The sequence below is a fragment of the Lipotes vexillifer genome, unplaced genomic scaffold (genome assembly GCF_000442215.2).
Source record: "Lipotes vexillifer unplaced genomic scaffold, Lipotes_vexillifer_v1.1 scaffold747, whole genome shotgun sequence".
Lineage (NCBI taxonomy): Eukaryota > Metazoa > Chordata > Mammalia > Artiodactyla > Lipotidae > Lipotes > Lipotes vexillifer.
In genome coordinates, this window is record NW_006772445.1 from 720,285 (window position 1) to 742,828 (window position 22,544).

Genomic DNA, 22,544 nt, shown 5'->3' on the forward strand with positions numbered 1-22,544 from the left:
CTTATCTTCCTTAAAGACATTTATGTTATGTTTAACAATCTAACTAGTAACTGTTATGATCCTTGAAACATATGTATTGGAAATTCTTGATCAATTTCTTTAAATATTATTGTATTCCAATTCAAAATCCACTTAAAAATATAATTAAATATAATTGTTTCATGGGTCTCTTTTTTTCTCATTTTGTTTAAAGTGTTAAATTTTGCTTTTTAGGAACAATCGATTTGAAATTAAATGAGTTGTTATCTGAAGTTCGAGAGTATATTAAATGGTATAAACATTTTTAATCATTCAAAAATTAAAAATAAGTGAAGTTTTTTAAAACCTGGATATATAATAGCAAGTTTCATTGTAGGAATAGTTACTTTGAAAAACCAGTCCAAATATTTCAAGTAATCAAAGTTGGTGTAGCCCTCAGTACTTTTGAATGAATTAATATATGTTCTACTAGGAACATAAATGTATGCATAAACGAAAATGTCTTGGGATGACTCAGTTTTGACCACAGGATAACTTTCCTGAATGTAATTTCAAAAAGAAAAGTAAATATGAAAAATAATCTGTCTTTTCTTGAATCTTAAGTCTTTGCCTGCTGCTATTCCCTACCTAGTAAATTTTGCTTAAAACCAATTATAATTTTTAGAATGTTGTATGTGCTTTGTAGGTGGAAGGTGGTTAGAAAAATGAAACTCTGTACCCTTTATTTATTGAAAATTTTATTTCTTATAGCTTATATTTTCTGTTTAAGCAACTCTTCTGTTTAGGCTTTTGGATTCAAAAGCCCAGACATTTGAGATAAGATAACTAGGTGATGTATTTAATTTTAACCTCCAGTGCTAAACCTGCTAGCAAATATCAAAACTAGGAGATTTTAGTTGTAAGGTCTTTACCCTTGTCCCCCAGCTCTAGTTGAGATGTTAATTTTGAAATATAAAAGGAGCAGAATGAGAAGAATAGCTAGTGTGCTTGATCCTTCAGTCCTGAAAGAAAAATCAGGGCTTTTAAAAATTGTTCCCCCAAATAATGAGAGTTTGGCTTTATTATAGAATGTTTAAAATAAATAAACAAACCTAGGAAATAGCCATCTCCCCAGTGTCAGGGGGTCAGTTCATTCAAGGTAGTATTTTATGTATTTTATTACATGGCATTCCTTCTAAGAGGAAGATGAGACTACTATAAGAAAAATATGGTAAACTGGGTTGTACTATGCAAGATTATTCACTTTAGTAACTTACGTCCCAAGAATAACAGACAGTATATTTTAAATATTATTGTTAATATTTCAGATGGACTTATAAAATCTATTAAATAACAAACTGATAAGAATAGCATTTTTCCTCTCATTCTTCCCCAAAGGTATTTTTTAAAATAGGCTACATGTGAACAACAGTAAAATGATATAATTGGGACATGGCTATTTGTGGTAATCATTCTTATGTTTTGCTCCGGTGGAAGAATAGAGAAACATAGCTTTCTTATTCTTTTCTCCCCTCCTTTCTTTTCAGCCTCTTCAGTCTTCAACCCCCATCCTTCAACCCCTTTAGTGAGAATGCACCTGTACCCGTTAGCCATGAGACATTTTTGTGTTTCATTTGTAGAAGATCTAATGCCAAAATTATAAGGAAGCAATAATACTGATTAGCAAAGGGTTATATCTGGTAACACATAATTTTTTTGTCCTTAAGATTTATATCAGTACAACCTTTGATATTTTAAAGTATGTTCTTTAAAGATTCCATAAGTTTCCTAATTGTTTTCATTCATATACCTCTATTAAGTGAATAAAGAGTATTTAAAATAATTATGATAGAGGAGTTTCTGGAAAAGTTAACAAATAAGGTGTCAGTAGGAAGATTTCCTGCCTCACTCCATCCATCCAACTATTCACCCAGCCATCCATAATACATTTATTAATTATCTTCAGTGTTTCAGGTACTGTGGCAAATACCAAAAAGTTGATTATAAAAAACACACGTCACTGACCTCACACTAGGTTCATTTTCAAGGAATGATGGAAAAGCTTCTTGTTCACTGGAAATACCCTCCATAAATCCTAGGATGTTTTTACTGTACCTGGAGTAGGTTGAGAAATACCCTTATAGGGGGTCAGACTAGGTTATTGGCTGTTGACTGTTAGCATAACCCTTGTGGAGAGGCTTAATGTGGATATTAAGTGCATGTTTTTCTAGGGGATGAGAATGAGTATTTGTGGATTTGGGGTGCATCAGACATACACACAGGGTAAATGAACAAACATCCGTACAACAAGGAGCAAAGAGCAGACAGAAAATTGTGTATTGATTTCCATTTCCTTCATTTACTGATGAGGTTATGCAGCCTTTGATATATTTGTGGTCATTCATTTTCCTTTTTTTGTGAAATGCTTATTTGTCTTTTGTCCATTATTGTGTTGGATGGTTTGCCTTTCTCTCATTTATTTGTAGCTTTTCTTTACATATTTTGGATCTAATGCTTTTTTGTTATTTATAGGTGTTGCAAATATTTCATTCCCAATTTGTGGCTTGTGTTTTCTGTTAATTTTTCATGTACAGAAGTTTTTAGTTTTTTTTTTTTTTGCAGTACGCAGGCCTCTCACTGCTGTGGCCTCTCCCGTTGCGGAGCACAGGCTCCGGATGCGCAGGCCCAGTGGCCATGGCCCATGGACCCAGCCGCTCCACGGCATGCGGGATCCTTCCGGACTGGGGCACGAACCTGCATCGGCAGGCGGACTCTCAACCACTGCGCCACCAGGGAAGCCCAGAAGTTTTTAGTTTTGATAAGGTTGTGTGTGTGTAGTTCTTTTTTTTAAGACATTCTTCCTTACCCTGAGATTATAAAGATATTTTCCAACATTTTCTTCTAAATATTTTAAAAGTTTTGCTTTTCAAATTAATGTCTTAATTGCTTTGGTGGCAAGGACATGGTGAATATAAGCTACTGAAAGCAGAGCTACGTGGCTGGAGCAGAGAGAGATTCAGGTGGGATGGGGAGTGCCTTGATAAATATTTCTTTGAATCAGTGATCAAGTTGCTACTCCAGAGTTAGGTTTAAATTGTTTTGGAATTAAATAAGGTCCTGAACTATTCATGATCGATTGCCAGGCAGTAAAAAAATCTGAGTAGGAAAGAGGAAAGAGGAAAGACCATGTGGGAAAAGCAACAAGGGTTTGAAATTGCATGGCCTGTTCAGGGAACAGAACTTAGGTGATGTGGTGTGAGCCAAAGCTGAGAGGAGGTATATTGCAGAAGATAGAGCTTCAAAATTCGATGGACAACAGATTTTGAGGAGCCTTTTATACCTTGCAAAGGGTTTTGACTCTACCTCATTGTAGGCGATTGTGTCTTTTTTCTTTTTTAATAAATTTATTTATTTATTTTTGGCTGCGTTGGGTCTTCGTTGCTGTGTGCGGGCTTTCTCTAGTTGCGGCGAGTGGGGGCTACTCTTCCCTGTGGTGCGCGGGCTTCTCACCGTGGTGGCTTCTCTTGCTGCGGAGCATGGGCTCTAGGCATGCGGGCTTCAGTAGTTGTGGCGCACAGGCTCAGTACTTGTGGCTCGCGGGCTCTAGAGCGCAGGCTCAGTAGTTGTGGTGCACGGGCTTAGTTGCTCTGTGGCATGTGGGATCTTCGCGGACCAGGGCTCAAACCCGTGTCCCCTGCATTGGCAGGCGGATTCTTAATGGCTGCGCCACCAGGGAAGCCCCCGATTGTGTCATTTTTAAGGAAAGTTATATACTGATCTGTTTGGAATTTTAGAAAAAATACAGCCACACCATGGAGGTGGTTAAAAACTGGAGTTGGTACTCCCACAGCAACTTGCATATAGTGGGCAGACACTTAAGAAATTTCAACAATGGCATTGCTCAGAAACTATTTAGAATTTTTTCCCCCATAATCAGCTTCAGAGTCTGCAATGCATTCTTTCGATTATTAGTGGTGAATTTTCAGTCTTTTTGAAAGGATTTGATATTTAGTAATCTGCAGAAGTTACTTGGGAGAAGTTTGGAAACTAAGGCAAATGAGCAAGTTGGGTAATTCCACTTTTGGTAAAACATGATACATGATGACACTAAGTTTTAGATATAGCTTATAAAATGCCTTGAAAGCAATCTTTAAAGAGGAATTTTTAAAAGTATTTTGAACCATGTCAGCATCATTATGTGAATATAACCTTCTAAGATAACTAATGGGTAGGGCAAAATTTATCTGAATGTATAAATGTTGATGTTTTTATAAAAATAAAAGTATAGGAACACACAGTTTTAAACCCTCATTACTATTATTATTTTTGTTGATATCATTATTTTATTTTTTCTTTCATTTGTGAGGTTTTACTAATATAATTCTGCATAATCTTTTGCATTTGTCATTTTCCTTTCATTGCTTTCAGACCGCAGCATATATTCCAGCTCATTCTGTCATGATTTGTTATCAATACTGGGGAGCTGACCTCTTCTTTTTGATATTCCTTTGTTGTTGATGCACCAATTCCCTGCGGAGGATTCCACTTATTGCCTTTTGTTTTGTCATCCTCTGCTTACCAACCAACCCTAACCAACCCTAACTATTTTTTTTTTTTCTGCTTCTGTCCCTGCATTCACATTCATAGTTCTTACTTTCCAAATTTATACCAGTTTTCCCTGAATACTTTTATTCCTATGGAGTACTTAACACCTCCCAATAAAAATAGTCATATGGTAATGGTTTATTACTTTTTCAAGTAATAAAGCTGAATTTAAACAAACCAAAAAGAACAAAGTAGTCATCTAAGCCTTCTTTGTTTTAAAATAAACAGATAAGGAATTTAGAGAAAATTTCTTTCTCTTTGGCCTGTTTTAAATTAACCTTAACTTATTTTTGGCTTGAGCTGCCTCTAATTCATTCATTGTCTAAACTTTTATTGATCACTTTTTACTCATTTGTTAATCATGTATTGCTTGTATCTTTTTTGCCAGGCACTGTGTTAGACACTGAGGGAAGAAGTTGCATAGGACATGATATTTGCCTTCCATAATCTTATTTGTCTAGTGTTGGAAAAAGATAAACAAAATAACAGTTACATAACAAGGTGAGGAATGCTATAATAAAAATATGCCCAGGATTGTATGGGAAAAGAAGGGAGCATCTTTATTAAACTGAGAGATTAGGGAATGCTTTCTAGAAGAGGGGACAGTTGAGATGAGATTTGCAGGATGATTAGTAATTAGCTAAATGTAGAATTGCAGGGGGAGGGCCTACCACTTCCACCCCAGGAAGGGTATATGCAGGCACAGAACTGTGAAGGCACATCAGGGAGACGTGCAGGAGACAAAAGCATGGGTGGAATAAAGAGGAGCGTTAGATCCAGGGGCCAGGTAATGAAGAGCCTTGAAAGTTGTACTTTCCCTTAAAGCTATGGGAATTGTTGCTACATTCATTTGTTCATTTCTACTCTGTACTAAATCCTCAGCTAGTTGTTAAGGATTTGGAGAGCATAGCCTGCTTTTAGGGAATTCGTAGTTTAATGAGAGATATTGATAATTAAGCAGAAAGAAATGATCTTTATTTAAGCAACTTGGTAAGTTTTCAACTAAGAACAAATGGTTGTCAATGTACTTTTTTCCTGGAGATGTTTAAGAACTTCGACGTTTATGAACTGTGAAGACTTTCTGTACGACGAAAACTAGGACATAACTTTTTAAAATTTTTATGTGTAATATGTAATTTTTTGTGAGGAATAGTAAAAGTAGCACATCCGGAATTCAGAATGTGTGCACATAAAATATGATGCTACTATATAGTAGGTGTATGACCATATTGTAAACCTTTTAACATTTATTTACCCACCACCTACTATGAACTAGGGATACAAAGTTAAATAAGATTTGGTTCCCACCACTGAGGACATGATAAATTAGTGGGAGTAAGTAACCACTAATTGGTATATGTTTGTTACAGTATAATAGCAGTAAGAATAGCTGTCGCTTACTGAGCACCAGTGCCAGAAATTACCCTAAAGCGTTTTCTGTGTAGTACCTCATTCGGTGAATTACACTACACTGCCACTCTGGCCTAGGTTCTGATAGATACTCTCTTCTTACACTTGAGGAATCTGATACACAAGGATGGTTACTGACCTGCTGAAGTTACGCAGCTGGTAAATGGTGCAGCTAGGATTTGAATCCAGGCAATTAGTTGCAAAGCCTCTGTAACCACTATACTATACTGTCTCTCTTAATGAATATTTTATGCCAGACTATTAAAGTACCATGGTAGGATAAAACAACAAATTCTGCCTGGAGGTTTGGGAAAGACTTCTCTGAGAAGGCGGACTCAGAGCTTAGCTGCTAGGAAAAGTGGAAGAGGGGCCTTCCTTGGCAGAGAGAACACCATACACAAACACATAGAGGGCTAAAGAAACTAACAAGGCTGGGAGATACTTTCAGTGGAGCAGAATTTAGAGCAAAGCAGGTGGCTTAGTGAGAGAGGAGGCTAGAAATATAAATGGGGCCAGAATGTCTAAGAATTTAGATATTAGATTAAGGTGCTTCAGTTTATTCTTAGGCAATAGGGAATCAGCAGAGGTTTTAAATCAGAGAAATGGTATATCTGCTTTGTTTTTCAGAAGAAAACTGAGGAGCTGTAGGGAAGATGCACTCAAGACAGGGGCACTGGTCATATGGTAGTGAGACTGAGACTAATTTTATCCATCGTTTCAAAGAACCAGGCTTTGGTTTTTTTGATTTTCTCTGTTTTGCTCGTTTTCAATTTCATTGATTTGTTGCCCTCATTTATTTATTTTCTTTCGCTTCCTTTAAGCTTGAATTGCTCATATTTTGCTAGTTTCCTAAGGTGGAAGGTTAGGCTATTTTTTATATCTTTTGTAGTATATGTTTTTAGTGCTACAAATTTTCCTCTAAGAACAGCTTTCACTGCATTTTGATAAGTTATATTTTTATTCGGTTTAAAATGTTTAAAAATTTCTTTTGACACTTCTTTGTCTCATGTTATTTAGATGCATGTTGTTTAATTTCCAAATATTTGGGGGGTTTCCAGCTGTCTTTTGTTACTGATTTTCTGTTTAATTCCACTGTAATCTGATAGCATATTTGGTATGATTTCTATTCTTTTGAATTTGTTAAGGTGTGTTTACAGCTCAGTATGTGATCTGTCTTTTTTTAAATTTATTTTTGGCTGCGATGGGTCTTCATTGCTGTGCTCAGGCTTTCTCTAGTTGCAGCGAGTGGGGGTTACTCTTCATTGCGGTGCATGGGCTTCTCATTGCGGTAGGTGGCTTCTCTTGTCGTGGAGCACGGGCTTTAGGCATGCGGGCTTCAGTAGTTGTGGCTCATGGGCTCTAGAGCGCAGGCTCCGTAGTTGTGGCACACGGGCTTAGTTGTTCCACTGCATGTGGGATCTTCCCGGACCAGGGATGGAACCCGTGTACCCTGCATTGGCAGGCAGAATCTTAACCATCATGCCACCAGGGAAGTCCCTGTGATCTGTCTTGGTGAATGTTCCATATGAGTTTGAGAAGAATGTGAGTTCTGTTGTTGGATGGAGTGTTCTGAAAATATCAACTATAGTTCTAGTTGGGTGATAGTACTGTTCAGTAAACTGTATTGATTTCCTGCACACTTGATCTATCAGTTATTGTATGAGGGCTGTTGAAGTCCCCAACTCCAAAGTGGACTTGTTTTTTTCTTCCTTCAGTTCTATCAGTGCTTGCCACATGTGGGATTTTCATGTTAGGCTTATACATGTTAAGGATTGTTAAGTCTTCTTAGAGAATTGACCCTTTTGTCAGTATGTGATACCTCTAACTATCCCCGATAGTTTTCCTTGTTGTAAAGACTGTTGTCTAAAATTAATATGGTTACTCCAGCTTTCTTTTTTTTTTAAATTTAATTTTATTTATTTATTTATTTATTTTGGCTGCGTTTGGTCTTCGTTGCTGCACGTGGGCTTTCTCCAGTTGTCGCGAGTGGGGGCTACTCTTCGTTGCGGTGCGTGGGCTTCTCATTGTGGTGGCTTCTTGTTGTGGCTCTAGGTGCGCTCTAGGCGCGCGGGCTTCAGTAGCTGTGACACGCGAGCTCTAGAGCTCAGGCTCAGTAGTTGTGGCGCACGGGCTTAGTTGCTCCGCGACATGTGGGATATTCCCGGACCAGGGCTCAAACCCGTGTCTCCTGCATTGGCAGGCGGACTCTCAACCCCTGCGCCACCAGAGAAGCCCCTTCAGCTTTCTTTTGACTGGAGTTAGCATGGTTTACCTTTCTCCATCTCTTTACTTTCAGGCTATCTGATTATTTATATTTAAAGCGGCTTTCTTATAGACACCATATAGTTGAGATGCGTTTTTTAATTCACTCTGACCTTCTGTCTTTTAATTGGTGCATTTAGTCCAGTCACATTTAAAGTGAGTTTTGATATAGTTGGATTAATATCTGTCTTGTTTAAAACTTTCGTATTTGTTGCATTTGTTATTTGGTTCCTCCTACTCCCCTTCTGTCTTCTCTGGTTTTAACTGAGCATTTTACATGTTTTCCTTTTATCTCCTCTCTCTGTGTATCAATTAAACTTTTTTAAAAAAATTTAGTGGTTGCCCTAGAGTGAACATTTTTTTTTTTTTACTAATATTCATCTACCTTCAAATAACACTTTATTACTGAGGTATAGTATGGGTATCTTATAAAAGTATTCCCAGTTCCTTATGACATTGCTGTTATTCATCTTACTAATTCAGAAACTTTAAGCACCCAATGCATTATCACTATTATTACTTTAAAAACAATATTTTAGATCATTTAAGGATAATAAAACAATTTTATTTTACCTTCATTTATTCTTTCTCTGACACCCTTCTCTTTATTATGTAAATAGATACATACCCTGGAGATATTCCAGACCACCTCAATAAAGCAAGTCCCACCAATTTTTTGGTTCCCCAATGCATATAATATTTATGTTTACACTATACTGTAGTATATTGAGTGTGCAATAATATTCTGTCTAAAAAAGTATATATACCTTAATTTAAAAATACTTTACTCCTAAAAGACCATCATCTAACAACACAGCGTTGCCACAAACCTTCAATTGGTAAAAACAAAACAAAACAAAGCAAAGAAAAAACAAACCTCAATTTGTGAAGCGTAATAAAACACAGTATGCCTGTACAATTTTCTGACCTATATCATTTTTTTCTCCCCAAACAGCTATTAATATTTCTGGTATGGCATGTCACCTCACAATACTTTCACAGTTTTTGAGTGTCTGAGAAATTCTTTATTCTTTCTTCACCCTTTTTTTTTAAGATTTATGTATTATTTATTTATTTATTTTAGGCTGCATCAAGTCTTAGTTGTGGCACGTGAGATCTTTGTTGAGGCATGCGGGATCTTTCGTTGGGGCACACAGCCTTCTCTCTAGTTGTGGCACGCAGGCTTCAGGGCATGTGGGCTCACTAGTTGAGGTGCGTGAGCTCAATAGTTGTGGCGTGTGGGCTGAGGTTGCCCCGTGGCACGTGGGATCCCAGTTCCCCGACAAGGGATCGAACGCGCGTCCTCTGCATTGTAAGGCAGATTTTTTTTACCACTGGACCACCAGGGAGGTCCGTCTTCCTTCACTTTTGAAGGGTAATTTCATTGGATATAGAATTCTAGGCTGCCGGATTTTTCTTCCAACATTTTAAATATTCAGTATTTCCTTTCATTCTCTTCTTGCTTGAGCGTTTTGGATGAGAAGTCCACTATAATATTCGTCCTTGTCCTTTTATAGGTAAGGTTTTTGCTCCTCCTCGAACCCCCTCACCCCAGTCCCTTTCAAGAGTCTCTCCTTATCTTTGATAAGAGTATCTTATCTTTGATAAGAGTATCTCCTTATCTTTATAGTTTGAATATGATATGCTTAAATGTACTCTTTTAGGTATTTAATCTTGATATTCTCTGAGCTTTCTGTATCGGTGGTTTGGTGCCTGTCATTAATTTTGCAAAGTACTTAGACATTATTACTTCAAATATGCCACTCCTCCCTTTTCTCTTCTCCTGGAAGCTGATTTATCTTCAGGCTCACTGATTCTTTCCTTGGCCATATCCAGTCTACTACTGAGCTCATCAAAGCATTCTTCATAATTGTTACAGTGCTTTTGATTTCTTGCATTTCCTTTTGATTCTTTCTTAGAGCACAGTTTGTGGTTATAAAGTGTGGAAGAGGGGAACTGTTTTATAATCCTGTGATTAAATTTCATTGTTTTAGTGGGCCTGTAACTCTTGGGCTGTGACCTTCACAAGTATTTCTCCAGGGCTGTTTCTTCCCTCAGCCCTCATAGGTGAGACTGGAAGGTTGGTGGGGAGTGGGGGAGGAAGAGGTGAGGTGGGAGAGATGCCCTTCCCTCAGGTGAGACAAGGCTAAGATAGTCTTTTACTCTGGAAAGTCAGCCTTTGTTATAGAGTATTCTCTGGGAACATTTCAAAGTGATTATGCTTCCCTTCCCTCTGGCCAGAGCCAGGAGGAGGGGGTCTTTCCGACATCTCTGTGAGAAAGAATCTGGTGGGGTTCCTAGAAGTGCAACCCAGGAAAGTTGTGGTGAGAGCCTGAAGGCTGTGGCCCCCAGGAGTTTCTCCTCTCATGCTAGCCTACTGTTAATAGATAAGCATATTTCATCTGTGAATTTCTGGATTTGCTTGTCTCTCCAGATTTCAGGGATTAGTTTGCCCTGCAACCTCAGTTTCCTGAGGGTTCCAGAAAAATCCTTGGTTTCCAGTTTATTCAGCTGTTTCTTGTGTAAGTACAGGAGTGATGACTTCTAATCTCCTTACATTTTGGTGCTGAAATCCTGATTTTTAAAAATTTAACTTCTTTTTTCCTCCTAACTTTTAAGAATTGTACTATTCCATAATACAGGTGTACCATGAGTTGCCTATTCATCTATTAAAGGACTAGGCTATTTCTGATTTTTTGTTATTGTAAACAATTATAACATATAATGCAGTAAACTGTCTTGTACTGTGAGTATTGCTCTAGGACAGCTTCCTGGAAGAGGTATCACTAGATGAAAGAGTAGGTATGTTGATACTATGAGATTGCCCTTAAAAAGGCTGCTAATTCAACAAGGTGTGTACATTTCAGTTTTTTCTGTTCTTACTATGTATATATTTTGTAAATCCTATCAATTTTTTGCCAAACTGAGCAAATAGTTGTACTTGTTTTTATTTGCATTTCTCTGATTATTAGAGAATTTTAAAGTGCCTTTTTATATGTGCATTGTGTTGCATTTCATGGGTATAGTATTTTTACGGGGGTTAGTCTATTTCTATTAAATTTTTATTTTGTTATTGTGTTGTTGATTTTAAGAGTTCCATGGATAATCTCGTTATTAATGCTTTGTTATAAGGTTGCTATTATTTTTGTGTTTTTTGTTGCTTGTCTTTTAACTTTGTGGTATTTTTAGCTAAAAATCGGTCTTTTTTTCCTTTTAAGAAGAATTTACCCTAAATTATAAGTATTTCCTTTTATATTTGCTTCCAATGTTTTACTCTTTGTTTACATTTAGATCTTTAATCCATTTGGAATTATTTTTATTTATGAAAATAATAATTTTAGAAAAATCAAAATTTATGTTGTAAGAGGTCTGCAGAATTGTAGAATTTTCTCCACAGTATCCAGCAACCCAAAATTAGACATGGAGAAATTGTGTGGTTGAATTCATCCAGGCATGGGTACTAGTTGGAAATATGTATAGGCAGGAGTACAGGAGAACTGAAGGTACAGTTGTTAATGTCTTGAAGAGATTGAACATCATCTGAGGAGTAGAACTGGGAAAAGTTAAGAGGAATAAGCGATTCCAGTGAAGACCACAGATTTAGGGAGTGGGAAAGGCAGGTGGATTGAAAATTAAGATCTCAGAGTAATTTCAAAACTTGAAATTTCAGAAATAGAGAAATTCCTAGTGCTGATAGGTCTAGGATATGGCCCTGAAAGTTCTAGGCCTACTTATATGCACTTAACTCCTGAGGTTAGTCTCCCTGCTCTGTGCCATCCATCCACTGAGGATAGTGATACATTCACAGAGCTGAATGACTTGAGCTAGAGGTTAGTGGAGATACAGGTATAATGCAAAATGTGTCAGTAGTAAGCAGTCACAACTTAACAGAAGCATCGTGCTACAAAAATTCTTTTACAGGTCTTTCATACAAAATTTTGAACACATTTTCTTATAAAGATACACTTTCAGAGAATGCTGGAGAATCTCTGGTCAGCCTACAAAAGTTTATCCCATAATATAATTTAATTGTACTATTTTAATCATATCAAATAACTGTCATGTAACTATTGGGGTGAATGTGCCTTTGGGGCTCCCAAAACAGCAGCAAGGGCCCTAGAAGGAGGGGTTTGAGAAAGGTGTCAGAGAGATGTCAGTAGTGGCTACCCATGATTGGAAATCATATCTAAATAAAGTGTCCTTAAATGGAAGCAATATCCTTTCATCTGTGAGGAGAGAAAATTAAGCACACTGAAAAAGATGTTTTGAGAAATCGTCCAGTTCAGTATATGTGTAGGATGATGAGTTCACCGATGGGGTCAGAAGGGTGAAGGATGTTGGGAATAGGTCTTAAGTAATTGTATTTTGCCATAGAAATGAGATGGCTGATCTTGTCATATCTCATAGGTGGGGCTAAAATCTGATATGACTGTTCTTGAAAGGCAAAAACAATGTTTCAGCAGGTAGAAATTTTAAATTCCAATTCAGGACTGTATTAGTAGTTCTTTTTCAATGTATGGGTTAGATTGCTGGGTTATATACACAGTTTTTTGGGAGCCTCTCAGAGTTCTGCCTTCATTCTTCAAAAGTGTAAGAAGGGCTTCCCTGGTGGCGCAGTGGTTGAGAGTACATCTGCCGATGCAGGGGACACGGGTTCGTGCCCCGGTCCGGGAGTGTCCCGGTCCGGGAAGATCCCACATGTCGCGGAGCGGCTGGGCCCGTGAGCCATGGCCACTGAGCCTGCGCGTCCGGAGCCTGTGCTCCGCAATGGGAGAGGCCACAACAGTGAGAGGCCCGTGTACCGCAAAAAAAAAAAGTGTAAGAAGTTTTGCCTTTGCTCTTCACAATGTAAGAAAATAAATAGGGTCTTTTTCCCCAGAAAGTTTAAGAAAAAATTAAAAACCTGAGGAATTATGTATAATTATTTGATGAAACTATAAGATTTTCCCTAAGTCCTGTGAGCTATTTATTTCTTCTTGTGGAATTAAGGAGTTACTTAGAAAAGCTATTTTAAGTTTTTAGCTGAGCTACTCAAAGGCCATTAGTTACTTGGCAAATATATTTTTACAAATTTAGGCTATTTACTTGTTCTATAATTTAAATAATGGCAGACTGTTTAAAGGACTTAAACAGTTTTTCAAGCATTTCCAGAGGATTTTTAAGCTTTAACACAAGAGATTAGAATAAGAACTACTGTCTGGGCTCATTGCAATAATTATCTCATTGCTATTTAAATAACCCCCTGTTGGCAGTACAAACACTTTTCTCTTGTGAAACAAAATAGAGTTTGCATTAGAAAACTAGTTCTTATGCACAATAATCTTTGTAAATATTTTGAAAATCCCTGATAACATTACCCCCCAAAATAATCCTTCTATGATTTGTCCTCAGTATTATTAAATTTTGCCTATCTCTTCTGTATTGCTTTAGAAACCTCTTATTGAGCATCTAAGAAATAAATTTTCCCTTAATTTTTTATTTATCATTTTGTAAGTCTCTAAAACATAGTACTGTAAGGGCCCACACTCTTTCCTTTGCCTTACTTGCTTAAATAACGAAAAATGTAAACGAAAAGAAATTAAATATTTCATGATCAAGCTGAAGGAAGAAGTATAAAAACTGTTGAACATAATTAATGTGTTTGGCACTTTATAGAAATGATGTTATTTTATGTATGCATTACAAACAGCCTATGAGGAAAGATTTTACGGGTGAGAAAAACCCAAGATTCAAGGGAATTAAGAGCCTTTCACCTGAAGTTACCTATCTTATATGGACGCGTTGGTACAGATTTCACCAAGAAGTACCCAGTCTTTTCTGCTCTTTCACTGCTGAAGGGTACTTTAAACATGATAGTTCTTGGTCTGAATTATACTTTAAGTTACAGACATTGAAGTGCAGACAAAGCAATGAGTCAGCAATCTGATATGCTTAAGTGTTTCTTGGTAAATTAGGAGAAAAGGAGGAATCTGAATTTTTTTCCCTATTACTGAGATTATCTGAGTAATCGAGAAATACCAGTAAATCCATTTAGCTGATTGATATATTGGCTTGGCCAAAAAGTTCGTTCAGGTTTTTCCATACCATCTTACGGAAAAACCCAAGCGAACTTTTTGGCGAACCCAATATATCCCTTTGTATCTGACAAATATAAAATAATGGTGGTACGATAGCTTGATTTATATCTAGCGAATGTCTTTGTGTGATTATGTGTGTTTGTTTACTGATAATTGATTAGTGTATCTTCAGAAAAGTCAAACGGATTTCTTTTGCATTCTAACTGCAACTTGATGCTAGCTAAATAAATATTCTAGAGTCACAGTTGCCAAAAATTTTGTAATTTAAAATAGGCACATGAATATAAGTAAGCAGGAAGGGCTGAACCAGTAGGTGGGAGTCCTGGATTCTCATTCAGTTCTTTTTCATTGTGAGATTTTGAGCAAATTGTTCTTGTCTTGAGGCCTCACAAAAAGGTAGAATTAATCCCCTCCTCAGTCCCCTTGCTTAAGTTGGAATGAGGACCAAAGGAAATGGTCTGAAAGTGCTTTGACGCTCTATAAATAAGGATTGATGCTTGGCTTTTTAATGACATAGACCCCTTTGAAAGCTGGAGATCTCTTTAAATTGTTCTTTGAAGTGTTAGAGGATCATGAATCCTGTAAATCCTATCCACACGCTTTAGATTATGAACTGAAGCTATGGGTTAAGGAAAAAGAGCAGATCTATGTATAATCTAAAGTGTTAGCTAATTTATGCAAGTTTTATAGTTAAAATAACGAAAAATGTAAACGAAAAGAAATTAAATATTTCATGATCAAGCTGAAGGAAGAAGTATAAAAACTGTTGAACATAATTAATGTGTTTGGCACTTTATAGAAATGATGTTATTTTATGTATGCATTACAAACAGCCTATGAGGAAAGATTTTACGGGTGAGAAAAACCCAAGATTCAAGGGAATTAAGAGCCTTTCACCTGAAGTTACCTATCTTATATGGACGCGTTGGTACAGATTTCACCAAGAAGTACCCAGTCTTTTCTGCTCTTTCACTGCTGAAGGGTACTTTAAACATGATAGTTCTTGGTCTGAATTATACTTTAAGTTACAGACATTGAAGTGCAGACAAAGCAATGAGTCAGCAATCTGATATGCTTAAGTGTTTCTTGGTAAATTAGGAGAAAAGGAGGAATCTGAATTTTTTTCCCTATTACTGAGATTATCTGAGTAATCGAGAAATACCAGTAAATCCATTTAGCTGATTGATATATTGGCTTGGCCAAAAAGTTCGTTCAGGTTTTTCCATACCATCTTACGGAAAAACCCAAGCGAACTTTTTGGCGAACCCAATATATCCCTTTGTATCTGACAAATATAAAATAATGGTGGTACGATAGCTTGATTTATATCTAGCGAATGTCTTTGTGTGATTATGTGTGTTTGTTTACTGATAATTGATTAGTGTATCTTCAGAAAAGTCAAACGGATTTCTTTTGCATTCTAACTGCAACTTGATGCTAGCTAAATAAATATTCTAGAGTCACAGTTGCCAAAAATTTTGTAATTTAAAATAGGCACATGAATATAAGTAAGCAGGAAGGGCTGAACCAGTAGGTGGGAGTCCTGGATTCTCATTCAGTTCTTTTTCATTGTGAGATTTTGAGCAAATTGTTCTTGTCTTGAGGCCTCACAAAAAGGTAGAATTAATCCCCTCCTCAGTCCCCTTGCTTAAGTTGGAATGAGGACCAAAGGAAATGGTCTGAAAGTGCTTTGACGCTCTATAAATAAGGATTGATGCTTGGCTTTTTAATGACATAGACCCCTTTGAAAGCTGGAGATCTCTTTAAATTGTTCTTTGAAGTGTTAGAGGATCATGAATCCTGTAAATCCTATCCACACGCTTTAGATTATGAACTGAAGCTATGGGTTAAGGAAAAAGAGCAGATCTATGTATAATCTAAAGTGTTAGCTAATTTATGCAAGTTTTATAGTTAACTTCAAATTTTATATTTGTTCTGGGGGTTTCCAGGACGAAAAATACCAGCATATAGTAGGCTGTTTGAATGTATTTGTTGAAATCTTTATAATTTATACTTGGAGACCTTAACACATTTTTCCGAGAATGAAATATGTTGAACAAGTTTGAACCGGACTGACATTCACTTGTCATTTTGTAGTTCAGAGGCTCTCCTTGGCCCTGTGTCTGTGGTCTGAGCACTATTCCCCACTACTGGACACCTTAGCAGTATTGAGTGCTCCTTGCACAGAGGTCCCTTGGCGCAGACCAGCCTTTGGCAGGGTGTTTTCCTGCTTCTCACCTGTGATGAGTCACAGGTGGCCTCCTGTTGCAATCAAGCTAGAATGCATAAACATGCGCCCCCAGGCAAACACGGAATCCACTCAAAATTCTCAAGGGCAAGCATATTTAAGATGCTAGTTCTTCTTAATGGTTTAAAAAAATCAATAGATGTTTAGTAAATAAACCTCTAGCTTTGCAGTGGTCTCTCATTTCTTAAGAAATGCCATGCTGGCTTATGTGGCAAAATTAAAAATTAATCTTCAGATTATTCCTGCTTTTCTACAGGTTAGAAAGCAAAATTGCCTTTTACTCAAGTTCAGTATATCCATCGTGTCCTCCCAGCCTTCCTGGTTCTTTTTGTAAGATATCCTGTTTTTGTGTCTGAAATTAGCTAATTGCTGGCAGGCACAGTTCATGGTGGTTGAAAAGGGCTGATGATGCTTTCTGAAAGCTTAGCGTTATTGATTCTGGTGTATGTTCTAACCCAGCGATTGGTTTACTTATTTCTTAACTGCAGTTCTAGCCAGGGATACATACATTTTACATTGTGATTCAATACACATGAATACAGCCTTACCTAAAATAAGTTTCATGAAATAATAATTACCCTTACTACATGTATTCCAATATCTTCTATTTCATTAAAAATATTTTTATTGAGGTATAGTTGATTTACAATATTATATTTTACTTATTTTTTTTAATTGCTTGTCATGATCTATTAAATGAATTAACATGACCTGCCAAAGGGTTTCAAACTGTAGTTTGAAAAAATAGTCTTAAGTTATATGACAATTTTCACTTTTTTCTTATGATTTATAATATATTTGAGGGTATCATTTCATTTAATTTGCATTTTTCAAACTACAAGTCTTCAGTGAGGACTACCCCAAGTGTATTCCTTCATCTACAAAAAAGTTAAATAATTAAAAACAGAAAACTTTGTGGGGATTTTTGTTTTTTTCACTTGTTTGGATGTTTTGAAGTGAGGGTGAATTTTCTGTTCTTTTATTCTTTTTCCATAGAGTCAACTATTAAGCAACATATTAATTATAAGATTTATGATCCCTTTATTTGTTGAACTTGTTATGACTAACTTGGGAATGTTTGTTGCTCGTCCAGCAACAATTAATTATTTACATTTAATGTTTTACATTTTATACAAATTGTGGCAAAGCCTGTAAGGAACACTGAGTGGCATAATTCGTAACTTGTCATTTAGGGAGATTTATCAAAATTAGCTTTGCCTCTCTACCTTTTCTGTTCAAAAAAGTAGAAAAAATATTTTAGGCAGAATTTTTTTGTTTTTCTGGCTTTTAATGAGCTCCGTGCGTGCTTGACCTGGTCAAGACAATGACATTTTGACTGTATGAACATCTTCCTACAGAATTAGAAGTGTTTATCACCAACCAGCCAAGATGAATATGGTGAAGAGGATCATGGGGCGGCCGAGGCAGGAGGAGTGCAGCCCGCAAGACAACGCCTTAGGACTGATGCACCTCCGCCGACTCTTCACGGAGTTGTGCCATCCTCCCCGGCACATGACTCAGAAGGAACAAGAAGAGAAACTGTACATGATGCTGCCAGTGTTTAACAGGGTGAGTCCAGGTTGCCAAGCACATGCCTTTTGTGATGGGGTGGTACTGCAGGAATCTTGAGGTTATAATAAGTAACAGATGGGAAAAAAAAATGATAGAATGAATGAATTTTTAAGAAGTTTATTCCTTCCTTTTAATTTGCTGTAAGGTGATTTGATGTGAGATCTGGTCAGAATGAACTCCTCTTAGTTCTAGCAGATAAAAGGAAGATTGCGAGCATTTTGTAAAATGTTCCTCTAACGGTTGATACTTGGAAGAGGGATAGATTGTAAATTACCACTTACGTTATTTCCATTACCTTTTGAAGTGATGATTTATGGCATCAAATGGTGCAGTCGCCCAAGTGCTTTTTACACTTTGAAGAATCATCTCAGTTTATTTTGTTGTTTGGTGGATTTTCTGTAAAAGAACTTGTAAGAGGATAGTTATAGGCTCTAGAGAGTCAAAATAGAGCTAATGTTTTAATGTATTTTGTCAAGTTGATCACATGTAGCAATCTTAGTGGGGATTTTTAAAATTTTTATCAAAGATGTATATGTACATAGTTTAGTCAAGTACTTCCACAGGCTTATAGGGGGGCCCTGCTGCTCTCCACTGCTAATTTTTGCTGCCACTTTTAGCTATTTCAGCTTTTACATAACAAACAATACTTTTACTGCTGTCGTGATTATTCAGTTTTAATTGACTTCTTACTGAGAAATAGGAGAATTAGCTTTTTTTTAAACTCCCCATCCCTCCAAAGCATGCACACACATACATTCACTCATACATGCTACCCTCCTCTTGTCCTTTCCATACAATAATGCCATTTGTTTAAATAAGATTCAGTGCTTACAGTCTACTGACCCTGCTGTAAATATTATTCATAGATGAACCTTATAGCAAACCACCACTATTTTGCCACTCTTATAGAACTTGTTTTCCCCAGACTTTGTAACATAGCTGTCTCAATTTCTGTCTTTCCTCATGTCTCTTTCTTTTTCTCCCCCATCTCTCTTTTTCTCTCCTTAGACCTATCTCTGTCCTTCCCCTGTCTTTCTCTCCTTCCCTTCCTGTTTCTGTCTCTTTCTCCCCATCTCTGCCTGTCTTTCCCTGTGTCTCTCTTCACCATCTCTCTCTCCTCTCTGTTCCCCTGTCTTGGTCTCTGTCTCTCCCCCCCCGACCCCCCAGTTCTCTTTCCTTGTTTCTCCCCTCCCATGTCTTTCTCTTTCCCCTGCATCTGTGACTCATTGTCTCCCTCCCAAAGTCTCACTTGATCTCTTTATTGTTTGTTCTCTGTGTTTATTAGTCTTTCTGTCTGAAATTTTCTAGGTTCTTCTTCTCAATATTTTGAAATTTTATTGAGGCTTCGTGACGAACCTTCTTAATCTACAAACTTGTACTTTTCAATTCTGGGAAAATATTTTGAAATATTTCTTTGTTAATATGCTTCCTTTTTTCTGCAGCTCTATCAATCAAATATTAAATCTTTTGGATTAACCTTATGCTATCATATTTTTAACGTCCTTGAATTCTTCTTTATTAATTTAAAATTCTGCAATATCTCCTCATCCCTCTGAAAATATTAAAGCTTTTTCAAATTTTCTTTTGCTTCTTTCATTGTTATTTGCTCCAAATTACTGTTTTTTCTTTGTTTATATTATTTTCTTTCATATTAGAGTAGTCTCCAGATGTCTGGTGATAATTGTCTATACACTGATATTTAGGAATGAGGTATTAAAACACTAATTGGAAAGTATGTGTGCAGGGGTTAGACTTTTCCAGTGGTATGATGACCTGGCTGGATAAAATGCAGAGATTCGTTAACCTAGGATATGTTGATATTCCAGGAAGGGGTGTTTTCCAGTCTCCTGCCTGGAGCATATATACTTGCTAGTGTTTTCTTAAAGCTAAGTTGAGGAACAAGACTGATGTTTCATATTCAGCAGATTGACTTTCACTTAATCTCCAGTTTGCATCTATCAGTGTTCTTGGTTGTTCCTCTCTAAGGGTTAGACCTCCAGGTGTGTACTGCACTTGGGAGGAGCAGTCGCCTTCAGTTTCTGCACTGTTAAATAAGAATATCTACCTTGTGGGGTTGGTATGAAGATTAAGTAAGATAATGTACTTAAAGCACTTAACAAATGCTTGTCCTAGGGAACTTGTGTCTATTATTCTTACTGTTGTTATGGCATTAAAAATGAAGACATTACAAGGTGAAGCAAAGATTATAAACTATTTATGCTGAAATAATTTCATATTGAATATATGCTGAAATACGTCTAGTTTATGTGTTACGCACACCAAGCCAAAGGCTAATTTGACAACAGAGAGGAGGGATAGACTACATATTCTATGTTTATTTGTTTGCTTGTCTCTTCATTTATTCTGTTATTGTGCATTACTGATTCATTCAGTAAATATGTGTCAAACAAATAGACATTGTGCTATACATTGGAGTTCTGAGATAAGATAGTCCAGTTTTATAAATCAGAAGTGTCATGAGGAAGATAAACATGTATTTCTGTTGGAGAAGAGATAAACACATAAACAGATAATGGAATAACAAAGAAATGTAGTATTAGAGACATGGCAGAGTATTATGGCACCCCTGAGAAGAAAGTTATCGGAAAGTCTGTGGGGATCAGGGAAGGGGAGTCTCCCTTGAGAATGTGATGTGATTCTTGAGTCCTTAAAAAATATGCATTAGCCAGCTTGGAACTAACTGGGCTAAATTAACCAAGAAGGTAATTAGAGTAAGAAGTTAAAGCATGAATCAAGGTAAAGGCTACAAACATTTTGATGTCTGCTAGCATCTATAAGTGGTCCAAGAAGTTGACATTATGTCGAGGAAGGGTACTGTTAAGTTTGATAGGCACATCATGACAGGTTTTATATCATATTAAGTGCTAATACTTTTTCTCCGAGGTGTGCAGAGCCAATGAAGTATTCTGAGCAATAGAATAAGAAAGGAGAAGGGACCAAAGCAAGGCTGTCTCTTAGGTTTCTAACTTGGGAAACTGGGTGGATATTTTTCCTAGTAGCTGAGAAGGAGAGGTATAGGGGACAGATTCAGTTTGGGGCATTGAGTCCAAACTGTTGATATTTGTGAACTTCCCAAGTGGAAGTATTCAATAGGCAATTAGAAGCTCAGGTGAGGGACTGTGGGGACTACTGCAGAGATGTGGTAGTTGGAACCCTGGAAGGGGATAAGACATTACTCATGCCTCCTACTGCCCCATGAGTAGTATGCTAAGGATGAACCATGGAGAATATGAATGTTTAGTGAAAGAAGGGGAACCCATAAAGGATACAGAACAGGAATGGGTCAGTAGCAGTACAAAAAGAATCAGGAGAGGCTGGTTATGGAACTCAAGAGATAAAAGTTGCAAGGAGGAGAGCAGTCAACACCATCCTGTACATTAGAGAGACCCAGTGAGATGGAGACTGAAAAATGTACATGAGATTTGCCAGTTTGAAAGTTACTAGAATGACAGCATGAGAAAGCAGTGAGTTGAGCAGTGAATGGGAGATGAGAAGAGACAGTATGGACTCAGCTTGTAGAAATATGAGAGACAGTATGGACTCAGCTTGTAGAAATATGAAAGAAGAGGGGACAAAAGAGATTGATGGAGGTGAATTTGGCAGTAGGGGGTTTGTGTTTGTATATTTCTGATGTCTTACTTTGTTTTTAAAAATGGGAGAGATCCAGGCATGCTCATGAAGAGAAGGAAAGAAACCAGCAGAGGGGGAAATTGGAATTTTTTAAGACAGTGGAATTGAGCATAGAGTCAAATTACAGGTGGGTGAGTGAGCCTTGAACAAGAGACACCGCACGCTGCAGGAGAGCATGTCTTGTTGGGTGTGAGCACAGATTTGTAGTGAAGGTAGTGGAAAGTTGAATAAGATCTTGCTTGATGACCTCAGTTTCTTATAGTTATCAACAGAAGATGTGGTCTGTTAAGAGTCTGGAGTAAGTAGGTCAAGAAGGAGACTTTAGGGAATGGTGATGGTTTGGAATATTAATGAAAGGGAATCAAGAAGGATAGTTGAAAGGGACAATAAAAGGCTTAAAGAGTTTTGAGGGCTCAGTGAAGGTTGGAGATAGTAAATTTGTACTGGGTCTTATCCATGCAGGCGTGTGATTTTTCTCATCCAGTTACAAAGCAGCGTGTGTGTAGAAGTAGAAAAGAAGGATAGATGCGTTATATTGGGACTGAGGTTTTGCTGGGCTGGTAAAGCAAGAAGGGCAGGAGTAGAGGGACAGAGCATAGTTAGAGAGACTAATTCACATTATCACTCATGGAATTGGGTGGGATACCATAGGAACAGAGCAGAGGATGTTCATTTTTTAATCTGTGAGATAAAAGGCTGAGAGTGAGGGAGGGGAGGGGATGATAGAGTAGGAATATGAGGAGAGGTAGGGGAAGGGTTAA

The 22,544-nt window shown here is 37.1% G+C and overlaps 1 protein-coding gene across 1 annotated transcript in view; it reads left to right on the forward strand.

Moving 5' to 3' along the window:
• The first annotated feature begins 17,949 nt into the window (after positions 1-17,949).
• WDFY3 (WD repeat and FYVE domain containing 3) overlaps positions 17,950-22,544 on the forward strand; it is a 176,119-nt gene continuing 171,524 nt past the window's right edge. Inside the window, exon 1 of the mRNA XM_007447515.1 lies at positions 17,950-18,129. Within this exon, the coding sequence (XP_007447577.1) occupies positions 17,950-18,129 (180 nt within the window). The remainder of the gene's footprint in view (positions 18,130-22,544) is intronic.